The following is a 16,998-nucleotide window of genomic DNA, read 5'->3' as shown; positions in this document are numbered from 1 at the left end:
GGTGTCTTGGACGTTGGTCTTGGCGACGCTGGAATAGGTGGTTGTCACACTTTACAGCTTGGCTAATAGCTTCGTTGAGCGTTTGAGGATCAGGAAGAGATAACAGCAAGTCCTTCACATCATCCTTCAAGCCCCAATAAAACTGACTCACCAATGCCTCTTCACCCCAATTAATGTCACTTGCCAATTGTCTGAAATCCGAGGCATAGACTGATGCAGAGCGTGTTCCTTGTCGTAGCGATCGGATCTTTGTTGTAGCCCATCGAACTTTATCATGCTCGCCAAATGCTTCTGCAAACGCCTCCAAGAACGTTTCAAAGTTGCTCAGGATTGGCGATCGCTTCTCGAACAAGGGTGTAAACCAAGACAGAGCTTGTGCTGTAAGCAAGGTTCCAACAAGCCCAACACGCGCTTCCTCCGTCGGATAACGTTCGGGCTGTAAAATTGTTATCAACCTGATTTGGTTGACAAAACCTCGAAACTTGGAACGAGTTCCATCAAACTTATCCGGAAGACTAACTCGAGGCTCCTTTCGTTGTAGGACTACTCGATCTTGTTGAAATGGAGGTAGAACTGCTTCTTCTGGTGCAGAAGTTTGAGGCTGATATGCTTTAGATGGCGCTATCCCAGATGCTCCATTGTTATGGAGTCCTACCATGACTCCTTCGATCTCTGTTGTCCTATGTGACAACGAGGCAAGAGCATTTATGATGGCGTCTAGTTTGGATTCCAAACTTTCAGCCATTTTAACGTCTTAACCTTCGGCTAACCTTCAGAAAGAAGAAAAAAGAGTTTTGACAAGAGGACAATATTGGTTCAGAGAAGAGTACTCCGCAACCTCTAAAACGCCTTAAGACTCCAAGATGAGGGGTAATCCACTCTCTCCAAGAAGAATAAGGCTCCAATACTGAGAAAGAAGAGATATCAGTTTAGAGGAGGGTAATCCGCAACCTCTAAAACACTAGCACACCTTCAAGAAGAGGGGTAATCCACTCTCTAACAAGAAGGAACTAGCTCTGATACTAGTGAAAATGCAGTCTCGACAAACTGTCACGGACACAAAATACAGACTTGAAATCTAACAAGAAGTTCAAGAAGAAGTGGCAGAACTAGATTAAACAGATGAGTACAAGAACAACACCAGAAAGGTGAGCTAGAACTCCAAGAGATGTGTTGTCGAGACTGAAGAACCCTTCAGCCTCGACTCCTATATATACTACTGAATAGGAAGCTTCTCGAGCTACTTCCGCTAACTAGGACGCTTCTCCAACAACTTCTACTAATTAGGAAACTTCTCGAGCAACTTCCTAGAATCTATCAGAATATTCTAGAACCCTCTAAGAGAATCTTTAGAAAATATTCTAAGAATCTTCTAGAACCTTCTAAAGGAATCTTTAGAGAATCTTTAGAAAATATTCTAAAAGAATATTCGAAGAATCTTCCAATGTATGTCCATAACAATGACAAACTTCATCCGATAGCTTTTCATTCAAGAAAATTCTCAGCAGCCGAGATCAATTATGAGATCCACGATAAAGAACTTCTTGTGATCGTGGATTCCTTTCAAGAATGGCGTCATTATCTAGAAGGCGGTTCTAGTCCAGTCACTGTGTATACAGATCACAAGAACCTCGAGTATTTCATGTCAGCACGTGTGTTGAATCGTCGTCAAGCTCGTTGGAGTATGTCTTTGTCAAGATTCGAGTTCATTATCTCTTATCGGTCAAGAAAACAACAAGGTTTATCCGATGCCCTATCTAGACGTTCTTATTTTGCACCAAAAAAGAAAATGCAGCTTTTGAGCAACAAAGAACGGTCCTCTTGAAACTGGAGCAATTCCATCTCCGAGCAATGAAATCAACATTGACTGTTGATTCAACTTTTCTCAAGCAAATCCAGTCCAGTATGTCCTTAGATCCTATTGTTCATGATATTGAGAATAATACTTCCAAGTCTCATGATTCTTCTAAGTTCGAGTTCAATAATAATCTATTATATTTTGAAGGACGCCTATATGTTCCAGAAGGAGAAGCACGTTTACGTGTTCTTCAAGCACGTCATGACTTTCTAACAGCAGGGCACTTTGGATATAATAAGACTTTGGAACTCATATCAAGAGATTTTTGGTGGCCACAAATGTGGAAGTCAGTCAATGACTTTGTACAATCATGTGATATTTGTTCAAGATCAAAAATTCCTCGTCATCGACCTTACGGACTTCTTCAGCCATTACCTATACCAGAACAGCCATGGTCTTCTGTTTCTATGGATTTCATCACAGATCTTCCAAGCTCAAGATCTTATGATCTTATATTTGTGATAGTAGAGTGTTTCACCAAGATGGCACATTTTGTGCCATATACAAAATCTATCACATGTGAAGAAACAGCTAAGCTTTTCATTGATAATATCTATCGCTATCATGGATTACCTAAAGATATCATATCGGATAGGGGAACTCAATTTGTGTCAAGATTCTAGAGGACCCTTTTCAAGATTTTAAAAGTGGACATAAAGCTATCTTCGGCTTTCCATCCTCAAACTGATGGACAAACAGAGCGCGTAAACCAAGTCTTGGAGCAATATTTAAGGTGTACTATCAATTAACAACAAGATGATTGGACAACCCTTCTGCCATTGGTCGAGTTTGCTTATAATAATACAGTACATTCTTCCATGTAACAAACAGCTTTCTTTGTCAATTATGGCTATCATCCACGACTTGATACTTTTGATTTTTCAAAAGTTGATAATCCTGCAGCAGAAGATATGGCAAATCGTTTGTCAGAGTTACATGCAATAATGAAGACGCAATTGAAGGAAGCTCAAGAACGACAAAAGATAAATGTAGATCTATATCGTAAGAAGCAACCACAACTCAATATGGGTGATAAGGTATGGCTACTTCGTCGCAATATCAAGACTACTCGACCTTGTGACAAGTTGGACTATCGTAGGCTTGGCCCTTTTTATGTTTCTGAACAGATCAACCCAGTTGCATATCGGTTACATCTACCGGAGTCAATGAAGATCCATCCTATATTCCACGTGTCTCTTCTTGAACCATATAAGACAGTGGATATACAAGGAAGAAGACAAATGCCACCGCCTCCTATAGAAGTAGATAATAATGAAGAATTTGAGGTCGAAGAGATATTAGACTCAAGGCGGCGTCGAAATAAGCTGGAATATCTTGTTCATTGGCGCGGATATGATATTAGTGAACACACATGGGAGCCATCCAGGAATCTAGCAAATGCATCAGCTAAAGTCAAAGTTTTTCATCAACGACATCCATCAAAATCAAGATGAAAATCTCTCTTATAAAAGAGACAAGATTGAGGCAAGATAACATTCAATTTCCTATCCTTGTTTGTAACTTCTTTGCATTTATGACGCTAATTAGATGGAGAGCCAACAACCAGCGGATTCAATTCAAGAACCTTTGTTTGCTGACTTATCGGATGAGACATTGCGATTGTCACAACCTTCAAGACGACGCAACCGAGATGAAGATCTTCAAGAACGACATGTTCTTCCTCGAATAGATGGTGAGATACAATGCGTTTGGTATCACGACCTTGGAAGAGATTCTCGATGTTTAGTGATATTACTGGAGATAGGAACGACTACTAATGGTGTTTCAAATGTATTATTTGAAGGAAGTTATGAAAGCCTCAATAATGATCAAATAACAGGGTGGTCTTCTCACCCAGGAATGAGACACTATCGATCGCTAAGAAGATCCATCAACTACTTTCGAAGAGAACAGAGATCAGAATATGTAGCAAATATAATTCGCCGCATATTAGACTTTCTCAACATATAATCACCGCTCCTCGTAGAACTCGTCCCTAGAAGGAAGGGTAATGTCATGGATATACATATAAATACCTACAAGAATCGATAAAAGTATGTAAAAGTAGATAAAAGTAGGTTAATTGTGCAATATCTTCTAGAGAGGCTTCCTAGAAGCTTCATAGACACTGCTTTGACCTTATAGGAGTCCATAGTTGACTTTTAGGTTAGAAACTTGGTCAACAAGTTAGCCATGTGCCACACATGTTGGTAGCTTGAAGGACAAGCTAACTACGTAGTTCACTCATAGAAAACTTGCCTTGCAAGCAAAGACATGTGGCCTAGAAAGTCAACACATATTAGAGAGCTTATAGAATATCGCCACGTGGCTTCTAGTTAGATAGTATATATAGAGGCAAGAGTGAAGCTCTCTTCACTCTTGTCAACTCCTTTCTTGCTTCTAGTCTAGTTTCAAGGGTCTCTAGTTTTCTTGTCTTTTGGCAATAGCCATTCCAGTTTTTCTTTCAACATATATATTTATTTATTTACCTCTCTTTGAGTGAAGGCTCACTTGTCTGAATTATTTTTCATCGAGTTCTTGTCCTTGATACAAAACTGCACCCAAGGCAAAATCCGATTCGTCTGTTTCCATGAAAAATACCTTGAAAAACTCAACCCGATATAAGACTCGTGCGAAGACAAACGATGTCTTCAAGGCTTCAATTGCTGCTTCCGCTTCTTGATTCCATTGGAATTTGTCTTTATTGGTCAAACGTGTAAGTCGAGCTGCAACTCGTCAAAAGTCTTTGATGAAGATCCGATAGTAATTGACAAATCCCAAGAAACATTGGACATCTTTTACTGTCTTTGGAATCTTCCAATCCATGATTGTCTGGACTTTCTTAGAATCCATCATGAGACCATCATTTGAAATGATGTATCCTTAAAAGTCAACTTGAGTAGTGTGAAATACACACTTTTCCATCTTGGCATACAATCCTGCATCTCTAAGTTTTTGTAATACTTGACGAACATGTATTTCATGTTCTTCGACATTCTTAGAATAGATCAGGATATCGTCTAGGTAGCAGACAACAAAATTGTCTAAGAATTCACGAAATACATCATTCATGAGATGTTGAAAAGCAGCTGGTGCATTCATGAGTCCAAAAAGCATGACATTATATTCAAAATGTCCGTACCTGGTTCGAAACGCAGTCTTCCATTCATCTCCTTCCTTGATTCGTACTAAATTATATGCTCCTCTTAGATCTATTTTTGTATAGATCTTAGCTTGATTCAACTGGTCAAGGAGTCCTGATATCAAAGGTAATGGATACCTGTTCTTGATTGTGATCTTGTTGAGTCCTCGATAGTCAACACACATTCGCAAAGATCTATCTTTTTTTTTACGAATAGAATTGGAGCTCCTGCTGGAGATTTTGAATGGCGTATGAAATTCTTCGCTAAACTCTCGTCAATATATGTCTTGAGTTCAGCCAACTCATCTTGCGATAAACTGTAAATTGGTCCAAATGGTGGCTGAGTTCCTTCCTTGAGGTCGATTGAACAATCATATGGGCGATGCTCAGGAAGAATATCTGCATTCTTTTTCTCAAAAACGTCTTGATAATCCTGATATTGACTTGGAATGCCACTTGAAGTCTTTACGCTTTCAGAAATAGGTGCAGCATAAATAGCAAAAGTTGATCCTTCTTTTGCTGCGTATATAAATGCTTTTGTACCTATAAGTACGGGTTTTACTATACTAGATTTATAACTTTTTACTTGCTTGGTAGAACTATTAATAATGCTTTGGGAAAAGTCAAGTTTACGAGAATTCCAATCTATTCGAGGGTTATATTTTTCTAGCCAAGATAAACCTAAAATAATTAGATTGGACGGGGATTTAATTATGTTAAAAGCTATGTAGCTAACATGACCGTTTATTGTTACTTTTATAGGGCGAGTTTCATGAGTGACATCTCCAGAAGACAAAGGACGGCCATCAATGACTTCTACATGTACAGGTTTAGTTTTCTGTACAAAAGGTATTTTACGACTTTTAACAAATTATTCATCTTAAAAACATGCTGAGGCTCCCGAATCTAATAAAGCAAAGGCTTTGTAATTCTTAGGTCCTAAATATAATTCTATTGTAAAACAAGAAGAGGGTTCTGAGGAGAGGATAGGACCTTCATTAGGAATTGTACAAGGTTCCAGCTGCATGGTCCCTATTGTAGCTGGATGAATCCGTTTTCTGACATGTTGTCTTCTTTGACTACCGTACCCCTCATTTTATAGTTACGTTGTTTCTTTGGACAATGTTGAGCAGTGTACTTAGGTTCTCCGCAATATAAACATAATCCTTCTTGACGACGACGAATCTTTTCTTGCTCAGTTAGGGGTTTAAAACATACCGCGTCAATTTGCATGTCTTCTACTTCCGAATGTACGTTTGACAAAGATGTTGATGTTGCCATTGAGTAATAACGTTGAGGTTCCCGTGTACGACTCTCGAATCGAAATTCAAAAAGTGGATTGTCACATTTTATCGCAAAATCGATTGCTTGACTCAAAGTTTGAGGATCAGGTAAGTTGAGCATCAATTTCTTTACTTCGTATTGCAATCCATAAAGAAATTGACTGATGAGTGCAGCATCATCCTACTTGATGTCAATTGTAAGTTATCGAAATTGTGAAGCATACATTCTTACTGAGTGATTTCTTTGTCGTAGAATTCGGATCTTATTTGTTGCAACACGAGTTGCATCGTGTTCACCATACATAGATCGAAACTCCGCCAAAAAAGCTTCCAAATTATCCAATATTGGATTTCGTTGTTCAAGAAAAGACAAAAACCATGATAATGCAGAACCAAAAAGTAGAGTGCTAATAAACCTGACTTGTGATCCTGGAGTTGGATAGCTTTGCGGTTGAAGTTCAATTGCCAATTGTACTTGATTGATGAACCCTCGAAACTTTGATCTTGTACCATCAAATTTCTCGGGTAAGGCAATTGTTGGTTCTCTAGTGCTTACAGGGTGTTGTACAATTGGAGAAGGAACATGATTTGTTGCAGATGTTGAAGCAGCTCCGATCATCTCTATATCTCCACTTTCTGCTATTCTTGTTCTTTCCTGTGTTGGTGAATTGAGTTGATGCATCGCAAGCATTAACTCCCTCATTTGCTCTTGCATTTGTGCCATTGCACTCTTCATTTCAACAAGCTCTGCCATAATGATACCAAGAAAGAAAATTTGTCTGATATTGCTCAAGACAAAAGAAAAGAAAGACTTGATAACAAAGAAGATACTAAGAACAATATCAGTTTAGAAGTGGGTAATCCGCAAACTTCTAATATGCTTATGTCTTGTCAAGAGAAAGGGGTAATCCACTCTTACTCAAGAAAAACAAAGCTTTGATATTGTTAGTGCACTCTTGTTAATCTGTCAAAGACAAGAACTCGATGAAAAATAATTCAGACAAGTGAGCCTTCACTCAAAGAGAGGTAAATAAACAAATATATATATTGAAAGAGAAACTGGAATGGCTATTGCCAAAAGACAAGAAAACTAGAGACCCTTGAAACAAACTAGAAGCAAGAAAGGAGTTGACAAGAGTGAAGAAGCCTTCATTCTTGTCTCTATATATATTATCTAACTAAGAGCTACTTGGCGACATTCTATAGGACCTTCAATATGTGTTGACTTTGTAGTGCACATGCCTTGACTTACAAGGCAAGTTTTTCTACGTGTGGGCCACATAGTTAGCTTGATCTTTAAGCTAACAACATGTGTGGCACATGGCCAACTTGTTGACCACGTTTCTAATCCAAAAAGTCAATTAAAGACACTTATGAAGTCAAAGCACTGTCTAAGAAGTTTCTAGGAAGCTTCTATATTAACTATTATAGAATTAACTTACTTTTACCTACTTTATTTACTTCTACCTATTTCTATATGTAATTATTAGCTTACATGATTATGGCCGTGACAATAGGATTAGCTAGTTAGAGCCATGCTTTAGAAGTTTAAAAAGTTTCTAGAATTAAAGCTAGGTTAATAAATTATATAGGATCTACCATAGAATATTCTAAAAAGATCTTAGAGCAATTATCTAGGTGGAATCCACCATTAGGAACATTTTGGAAAGTTTTAAGATAGTTGGATAAAATATAAATAGGAATGAATAGGACCATTTTGGAAAGTTCTAAGATAGTTGGATAAAATATAAATAGGAATGACTAGGACCATTTGGACATTTGGTCAAGTATGGCTTTGGACCCTTTGTTTTAATAAACTTTGATTTTGTATCTTCTTATTCAATTCCATTCTATTTTCTTTTGTTATAGTCTTCTCTATCTTTTATTGTGATAGGATTTATGTTGCTATGGATTAGAAGGGTCTTATTTTTTTGATATAGTTCGGTCATGTTTTATTTGAGGTTGATGAGGAATACTGAGTATAATTAGAAGCTTACTCAGATTTTCCAATTTTGCCAAAAAAATAATTCTAAATACCTTATGAATTTTTTTTGGATTATAAATTCAATTGTAAGATAAGATTGAATCCTTCTACAACTAGATGCTTAGTACATTCTTAGGTTGATTTTTAGATAGCATAACATTGAGAGCTTAAGCTTGGTTATAAGTTCAAAAATTATAGAACTATTCAACTCTTCTTTAATAAGTATAGTGCTTATTATAATAATACAATAATTAAAAAATTAAAAATAATTAGATATTTTATAGATTTATTATTTATTTTTTGATAGTATACAAACATATGTCTAATTATGTAAATGACAAAGACTTACTTTACTGATCAAATATCAAAGTATATACCTTAAAGTTGTAGAGACATATACCTAAATTATTTATTTTAGCTATTGGTTCAAAGGCTTAGAATTTGAAAGCACTACATTCAATTATTAAAAATATTAAATATAACTAAGATAATATCTATAAAACATAAGCAATTGTTTGTGTAGATCAATTTACATTCTATTATAAAAAAAACTTATGAAAGGCATATAAAATAACATACTTAGCAATTTCAATATTGGTGAGAGATAAGAAACAATATGAAACAAGTAAGCAAATTTGAATGGAGATGTGAGGCAGGGCCCGAAATAACAAGACCACAAACAAGATGTGATAACATATAATCATAAAGGTTGATCCAACTATAAAGAGCAAAATGTTGGAGACAATTAGGAATGAAAAGTAAAATGTAAAGTTTGTAACGAGACTCAATAGCTATTCTTTGCACACTATATTAAAAAAAATCACAATCGTCGCGTCTTGACACCAGCGGACAGGGAGAGCATAATGGATTCGCCTGTGCGAGGTGACTGGACCTGACATGGCTATCGTGAACGTATACGCACCTCTCACATCGATGGAGAGATGAGCATTATGGATAGAGCTCCTTCAAGACCTACCGCAAGATTGCAAGTGGGTTATTGTATGGGACTGGAACTTCACAGAAAAAAGGATAGATAAATTTAATTTGCAAGGGTCGGTTCCACCAGCACATGAACTTAGTCTGTTTCGTAGCCTCACACAAGCCCTCCAAGTCATGGATGACTTCCCAGATTCTAACCTTTTCAAGTTCAGTTGGGACAACCACCGGCGGAACAGCTCGCGGGACTTGGCGAGACTTGATCGTATATATATACCTTCTCGTCACTCGGCTTAAAGCCATCGTGCTCTGATTACTGTATCTTCGGAGATAATGCACACTCCAACCACCTTCCGGTGTGCAGGCAGGTGCAACTCCTCCCCGAATCCTCAAGGTACGTGATGAACCCATGTTTTCTACAAGATACACAAGTCCAGTCGCACATTCGGCGACTGTGGGTGGCCCATGCCAACCTGTCCTTCTTAGGGAAACTACGCAGATGCGTGAAATTTTACAAAGTTTGGTGTGTCCTCAAAGCTGGGGAGCGGCATAGGGAGGAGGCGGCACTCCGCTAACGGCTAGAAGAATCCGTGGCAGCAGTACAATCTGATCCAAGCAATTCGTACTTACAAGGTAATATAGCAGCGTGTGTCGATGACCTCAATGGCATGAAAGAGAGAAAGGTCACGCGGCTAACAAGGAGGAGCAAGATCAACTGGCACTTGGAAGGTGACCGGTGCTCCAAGGCCTTCTATTGAGCGAATGGGGACAATTCAACGGCATCGTACTTGACTGATCTCGAGGACGAGCATGAGCAAGTCCATTCGAGCCAAGAGGCCATGTCTTGTATATGCACGACGTACTACAGGAGGCTGTACAGCACACGAGCACCCCTACCACACTTGGTGCCCGGCAGATAGTTCTTCACTCCATAACAGCAAGGCTGGATGTGGCCCCACAGCAGCAACTCCAAGCCCCACTCACCTTGCAAGAAATGACTCAGGCACTTGAGGAGATGCCAATAGGAAAATTGCCTAGCCCGGATGGAGTTGTCTTAGAATTCTACCTTGCCTTTTGGGACTTGATTGATCAAGAATATACTACAATGATTCATGGTAGTTTGATATTAGGAAGCCTCCCCCAATTGGCGACTACTGAACTTGGGGTACAAAATATTTGCTAAACCATTACAGTTATGAATGCAGACCATTCTTATGAATGTCATAAGTATGAATCAATCAGCCTTTCTTTCTATGAGATTTATCTTGGACAACTTGTTCCTCACACATGAAACTATGGCATAGGCAGAATATTTAGATCAGCTTTTATTATTCCTCAAGCTAGATATCTCCAAAGCTTATGACATAGTTGAGTGGGATTTCGTATTTTCTACTATGACAACACTTGATTTCCCAAATGAATTCATAGATATGGTACAATTGCTATTGAGTAACTCATCAATAAGAGTCAAAGTGAATGGAGTTTTATCAAATTCTTTTCCAATCACACGAGAGGTGAGACAAGGATGTCCACTTGCTCCATACTTGTTCCTCATTGTGGCAGAAGTAATGATCATCATAATAGCAAGGGAGGTAGCCTTTTCAAAGAATAAAACCATTCAAAGAATTCAACTACCTATCTGGGGACGGCAACAAGTTTTAGCTCAATAGACGGATGACACATTCTTGACCGTACTAGGAAAGGAATTCTCAGTAAGAACCTTCATCTACACCCTTGAAACCTTTTGTTTGGCCTCTAAACTAGTATTCAACTGGCTGGCCATTGGAAGTATAACCATGATTTAATACGACCATCATGTACAGAACAACTGGGTGTAGTATGGGTGGATCCAGAGGAGGTGAGCAAACTTTTAGTAGATTATTGTTGCTGATGCGAGGAACAATCACTTGGTTGCTATGGATCAAACGTAACGATGCTGTTTTCAAAGGTCTCCTTTGGCCATCACATAAAATGCATAACAGAATATGGCTGAATTTCATCGACAACGACAGAGTGGCATAGGCACGTATGGTGGACAAATGCAAAAGGAACCCTAGTTATAGAGTTCAATTGGTGGGAAAGTTCAAACACCAATGGTGCACGAACGCGGTCTAAGCCACGTGGGCAGTGGACAAACCTCAATAGCACCTCGTAGATTTTGATCCGGTTAGGTAAGTCTTAACCCATAATGCTGTAGAAGAGTCACCAATCCTGGCCGGACCTGGCTGGGATCTCTATGTAACCAATACTTTACTGCGACAGTGAAATCTCTGTTTGTGTCAAGAAAAGGGGGAAAAAAAAAAGGATAGATGGAAATGAGTTTCCTGTGCACAATGAAGCTTTTGTCCCTGCGGCAGTGTTTTACCACGCGAATAGCAGGAAAGATTTCATGTAAGATTCCAACGAAGGATCCTGTTTAAGTTGACTTGCTACAGTCAAAGGGCCATTCTTCCGTGTGTCGTTAAGGACCAAGACAAATGCTGACTCTGGCACCGCAAAGCCGTTGTTGTTGCCATTGCTGCTGTACTAATTGCTATTGTCTAGCTTTTACAGATTGCGGAAAGTACCACCTGGAGCAGTAACTTGTTCTACCTTCTTCCACAACAACCACAACAAGCAGTTGACACTGTTCATCTCAGTCTTCCTCTCGGTCTGAAAATAATAGAGCCTAGATCGGCACCTCATGAGATGCCAACCAATACAGTGAATTATTCCGAGTTATGGCATGGACGTGAAAATGGAGTGTTCTTGGTGCCGAATGACCTTATAGTTCCAGAGAGGATAGCAGATTGTCACGAAAAGTGCCACTCAAGGTTGACTGATCGGACCCAGCAGTGATAATCCGAATCCTGATTAAAGGACTGCAGCACAAGGATTTAACTTTCTGTTAAAACCAGAAACTAAAATATCAAAGCGTGTTAGTGCAGCTGGCTGCTATGACAAAGTCACTGAACAACAGCAGCGTTGTATCCGACACTGCAATCTATCCCTGCCTGTGCCAGGCAGCAATTCAGAACACGACATCAACATGTTGCCCTTCAGGCCGACGTCGAGTAAATGTCGAATGATTAGTCTCTAGCCTAAACAAGCCCATGAATTTCACATGGAACGGTCAGTGCAGGTCTGGAACAATAAAATCCTGCACACCAATGTACAATCGTTGTCCAGATATCATCATCCATTCTGAGGACGAGGACTCGGGGTCGGCAATGGCGTCCACATGCATCCAAATACAGACCTGGATTCTTCTTCATGTGAAGATGACTCCTGTCCGCAATTTCCACGCGGTTACACTAATTCATTGAAAACCACAGAGCCATAGTCACAGAAAGTAAAGGCTCAAAATCTTGAAACAAGTTGTCCTCTGCAATACTTGCCAACGAAAAACCCTTAATGAAAAGTAATGGCATTGACCCCCAGGACAGCTTGATAACGTCGTTGACATAGAGTATGCATTCTAGCGTAAGCATCGGGATGCAGCTCAGCGATTGCTGACTTTGAAGCCATCGCCGTTCCGGTCAAACTGGTAACAGGTCAACATCAGATTAGTATTTATAACCCTTGCCCGTTGAGGTGACCATAACCGCCTAGTCATCGAATCATATCCTGATTTTGCCAGGTCGAAGAAGAACAGAGAACTGCGCAGTCCAGGAATTTCGCAGGTGGGTTGTTGTGCGAGGACTCGGTAGGAAGCCGCCATGGCTCGTGTGGGTGCCATCTTGCAGATCTGTCTCGCATTGTGCGTCCTTCTCCAAGTTTCTCTTGCTGCGGAGACTCCACCGCCGGCTGTGAAAATCTCCCTCCCGCCTTTCAACAACAAGTTCGTCTGTAGTATCGACCCAAAAGTTGCAGCCGACCCCAACAACATCTGCACCCCTGGAGTGGGGTTCAATCCTCCAGCACTGATCTTGTCCTACGACGATACCGTTATCTCCGCCCGCTACCAACACAAGACCCCTGTGCAGCTCTGGAAACGAAACTCCAAGTTCGTCGCTTCCTTCAAGGCCTTCTTCACCGTAAACTTCAACAGAGACGCCGAGTTCACCGTGCGGGAGCTCTTCAGCGGGGGCGGGATTGCGTTCGCCCTCACACCATCGCTGTCGGTGGCCGGAACTGGGGCGGAGTCCTTCGGATTGTTCCCCGTCGACTTGAAGACCGGGTCGTCGCTGAACGGAAAAAATACCAAGACCGTGGCCGTGGAGCTGGACATCTCTCGCGTCGAAAACGACGGCTTCGACCCCCAGATTCCCCACATCGGCCTCGACATCAACAGCGTGAAGTCGGTGAAGACCAAGTACTTGGGCGACCCCGCCACCGTCATCGATAAGAAGGTGCGAATGGGATCACAGCAGCACACCTGATCCTCTCCTTGAATGTCCACTTCTCAGCACCTCAGTTGCACTAGGGTTTCGATTCAGACCAGTCGTAGAATTTGCTAACCCGATGGCCGTGCAGATCGGCGTGTGGATTGAGTACGACGCATTGAAGAAGATCATCATGGTGTACACCCACGTAGTGAAGGATTCTCAGACACCCAAGCTAGCGAACCGGCAGCTCGCCATCAAGTATGTGGGCCTCGATCTGGCGAAGGAGGTGAAGGAGTTCTCGTACGTGGGATTCTCGTCGAGGGTGCCCGAAACTCCCAACGGCGTCTACATGCTCTACGACTTCACGTTCCAGACCGCCTGGGTCCAGGGCCAGACTGTCAACAAGTGAGCTGACCTGCGGTGCATTGTGTCGGCCGAAGAGTGCGAGGTCGGTGGCACCTACATTTCAAACCACGCGGCTGGTGGACCTCGAAACCTACGCCCCGCTCTGCACATGGTGTTATCCGCCGGGTGGTCATCGTGGTGGTTTTGTTAGGGTTAACGGTCACGAAGTGTTGCTTCTGTTGGGAAACAATGAAACTGATAGTATGGATAGAGTATCACAAGCAGTGGCGTAAGTTGGGTGTTTTGAAAGCATGATATTTGTATGGCAGAAGGATGTATTATAGGCACTTATCTTGAGTTAATGAAACAAACAAGATACAAATGGGAATGGGAAAAGGTGATGCAGCCCCATGTTGTTGTGTGCACATCACTCACCTGGATGTGTCCAAATTAAGCAAATCTGAGATGAGAACATGGAAAGATCCATTTGAAAGTCTTCTCTAAATTGGATCAGTGGTTGATCGAGTGGGATCGTATGAGGTTTCCTGAGATGTTCAGCATGGAACTGTGTTTATTATCATTGGATGCAAATGTTTTTGTTTACCAATAGTATGAAGTTTTCTATTGTGTTTGTGTATATGAGAAGCAGAGAAAAATAGAAGGTCGAAAATAGTGGCAGAGTCTAAATAAAAATGTTGTCAAGAAAACTCTTGGTGTTGTGGATTATGCTAAAAATAGTCTCTGAGCAAGACTAAGATGCTTTTGTGTTGCAGCTGGGGCAAGTTTAGCCTCTTTCTCATTCAATATATTGCTGAAAATTTTCAACTTTCCTTGTTTGCATCGAACTCTTAACACTCATCTTAGGTTGTGGTGATCATGGTGAGTAGGGGTGTAAAAGACTGTCTTGTAACTTAGGATGCAGAGTTTTAGGCTTGAAAGTGTGGTTGGAGGAGGAGTGGGGTCATTTTTGCCAACACTTTTGTTTGGCTGCTTGTTATTGTGTTGATCATTTTGATTGGTATAATAGCAACATACTGGTGATTGTGCTCAGCAGTGTTCCTGATTTAGAGTGTCTTCCACTAGTAGAATAATTACTCAACCAAATAGTGAGTGGTTTGATGTGCATGTAGTGTTCACAACATCTCTCCAATCAACTCTATATATTGTCATTTTTGTTTTGTATTATCTGAATGTCTACATAAATATGGCAGAATCTCACCCCTTTCAATTGTAACTTTGGTTCTCCTCCTTTGTTATTTCTTATGTTAGTGGATTTCTTGTCAATACTCAAGTTTTGGTGTTAATTTTTGTTTCTCTAGTGAAGTAGGGGGCATTGATTTCAGAAGATTGAAGGATCATTGTAGTAGGTTGGAAAGAGAGTAAGAATTAGTATTGTAAGGTTGAGGATATTAGTTTAATATTCATAATTGTGCACCAATATAACTTGTTGAAAGTATAACTTCTAAACTAAGACTTATGCCCTATTTTGATGATTTATGAGTTGGATGATGAGCCAAATCAACTAGTTATAATGTTTGTGTTGTTGGATGTTGTTGTTGTTAATAGAATGAAGACTTGCAAGGGATTAATTTATGGCAAGTGTATGTATGCTTGTCTTAAAGAGATTCTTGTATATCTTGGTATCATGTAATGTATCTATATTAAAAACATATATTGCATAGAGACTTTATCTTTGTATTTCATGTACTAAACATTATCTTTGCACATGGCTTCTAATATAGTTGTAGCCAATTTTTACTTAGACCAAAGTGAAATAGAATCACATAAGATTTCTTTTATTCTTACTCTTATTGACCATTGGCATAAAAAGCATATTATATAGAGTGCCTTCAAGATCCATATCTAAAAATGTACACCAAACTAATCTATAAAAATAATGTTATCTTAGACTTGCAATATGGAACTGGATATAATCTTTATATGAAAGATTATAGCATTAGGCCTTATATATTTCTATCTTCATATAAATCATAGTGATGGTTGTGTTTTCTACAACAACTATGATGTTTATACCTTCTTTTATTCTCTCTTTTTAATAATTTATAATATTGGCACTTCTTTGGATTCATTTTTTTATATAGAAGCTAGTCTAGAACATATAAACTGATTGTGTTTCTATTCATATGCACATCATAGCATGTTGATTGTGTTTTAGTAAGTTGGTCTTAATATAGACATATAACATGAATAGGTTATTGGATTAAACTTGGAATTTTTGAGTTAAAAATTTAATTTATTTTTTATATGTAAAAATTTGAATGAGATTTTTAATACATATAAATTTAAGTTTTAGTTTTTTGAATTATTAATTTTATTTCAAATTTTATTTGTAGTATAGATTTTAATGACAAAGTAGATGGTGATTGAAAGAGGGCCCTCAAAACATAGAATATAGACTTTATTTTAGCATATGATCAAGTACCAAAAGTTGAATGTGTTAGAAAACTTGGAAATATCAAAAAACTAAGATATAGTAATTTTATTATTATTCTCTATTATATGTCTCTTGTCTACAAGTACTTCATAATATTATTCACTATTTATTTATAAAGATATATTAAAGGCCTTAGCTTTGTTGATAAAATTTGTTCATTATAATGTATAACATTAACATATGGCAGCAAAGTTACTGTAGAATTCAATATGAGAGCAATAGACTTCACAATTTATAATTTAAAGAAGAGCTTGTAGGTATGAACCTCTTATTTTTGTATATCTAACCACTTTAACTATATCTAATGTTAAATGATTATGTATATAATTGTTAGTCGTAGCACCTTGACTTATATTCAAAGTAAAGTGGCTTTTATGAAAAAATTATGCAATTTTGTATCTATAGTTCTTAATATTTTTATAATTCTTGTTTTTTTTTATATAGATGTATATATATATATATATATATATATTATGTTGAAGTCAATAGAAGAACCATTAGAACGCTTATTAACTAAGAAAGAAGGAGAGAATGTTCAGTCCAAGAATTTTGTCATTGTCGTATAATAACTTTATTTTTTATATTATAAGTGAGACAATAATTGCTTTAAAATAAGTGATGTTGCATTCTATATTTATATAGAATAAAATAGATTTGATAGTATAACTCTCTCATATCCAAAATTCTT

General features: G+C 38.8%; 1 protein-coding gene and 1 long non-coding RNA gene across 2 annotated transcripts; both read left to right on the top strand.

Moving 5' to 3' along the window:
• The first annotated feature begins 9,280 nt into the window (after positions 1 to 9,280).
• LOC149989803 (uncharacterized) lies at positions 9,281 to 10,413 on the top strand. The gene is made up of 2 exons (XR_016501847.1): positions 9,281 to 9,597; positions 9,741 to 10,413. It is a non-coding gene; the product is annotated as an uncharacterized LOC149989803 (long non-coding RNA).
• A 2,382-nt stretch (positions 10,414 to 12,795) lies between these two features.
• On the top strand, positions 12,796 to 14,360 carry LOC112279169 (seed lectin subunit I). The gene is made up of 2 exons (XM_024513344.3): positions 12,796 to 13,534; positions 13,659 to 14,360. Exons 1-2 carry the CDS (start codon positions 12,902 to 12,904, stop codon positions 13,917 to 13,919), a joined length of 894 nt encoding a protein of 297 aa, XP_024369112.1. The 5' UTR covers positions 12,796 to 12,901; the 3' UTR covers positions 13,920 to 14,360.
• The last annotated feature ends 2,638 nt before the right edge of the window (positions 14,361 to 16,998 follow it).

This window comes from Physcomitrium patens, chromosome 2 (genome assembly GCF_059467195.1).
Source record: "Physcomitrium patens ecotype Gransden chromosome 2, ASM5946719v1, whole genome shotgun sequence".
In the NCBI taxonomy this organism is placed as follows: domain Eukaryota; kingdom Viridiplantae; phylum Streptophyta; class Bryopsida; order Funariales; family Funariaceae; genus Physcomitrium; species Physcomitrium patens.
This window is presented reverse-complemented; position numbering and strand designations above follow the sequence as displayed.

Coding starts and splice junctions, on each gene's coding strand:
- LOC112279169 (XM_024513344.3), top strand. CDS start 12,902: ATGGCTCGTGTGGGTGCCATCTTGCAGATCTGTCTCGCATTGTGCGTC. Junction 13,535..13,658: donor CCACCGTCATCGATAAGAAG/GTGCGAATGGGA, acceptor ATGGCCGTGCAG/ATCGGCGTGTGGATTGAGTA.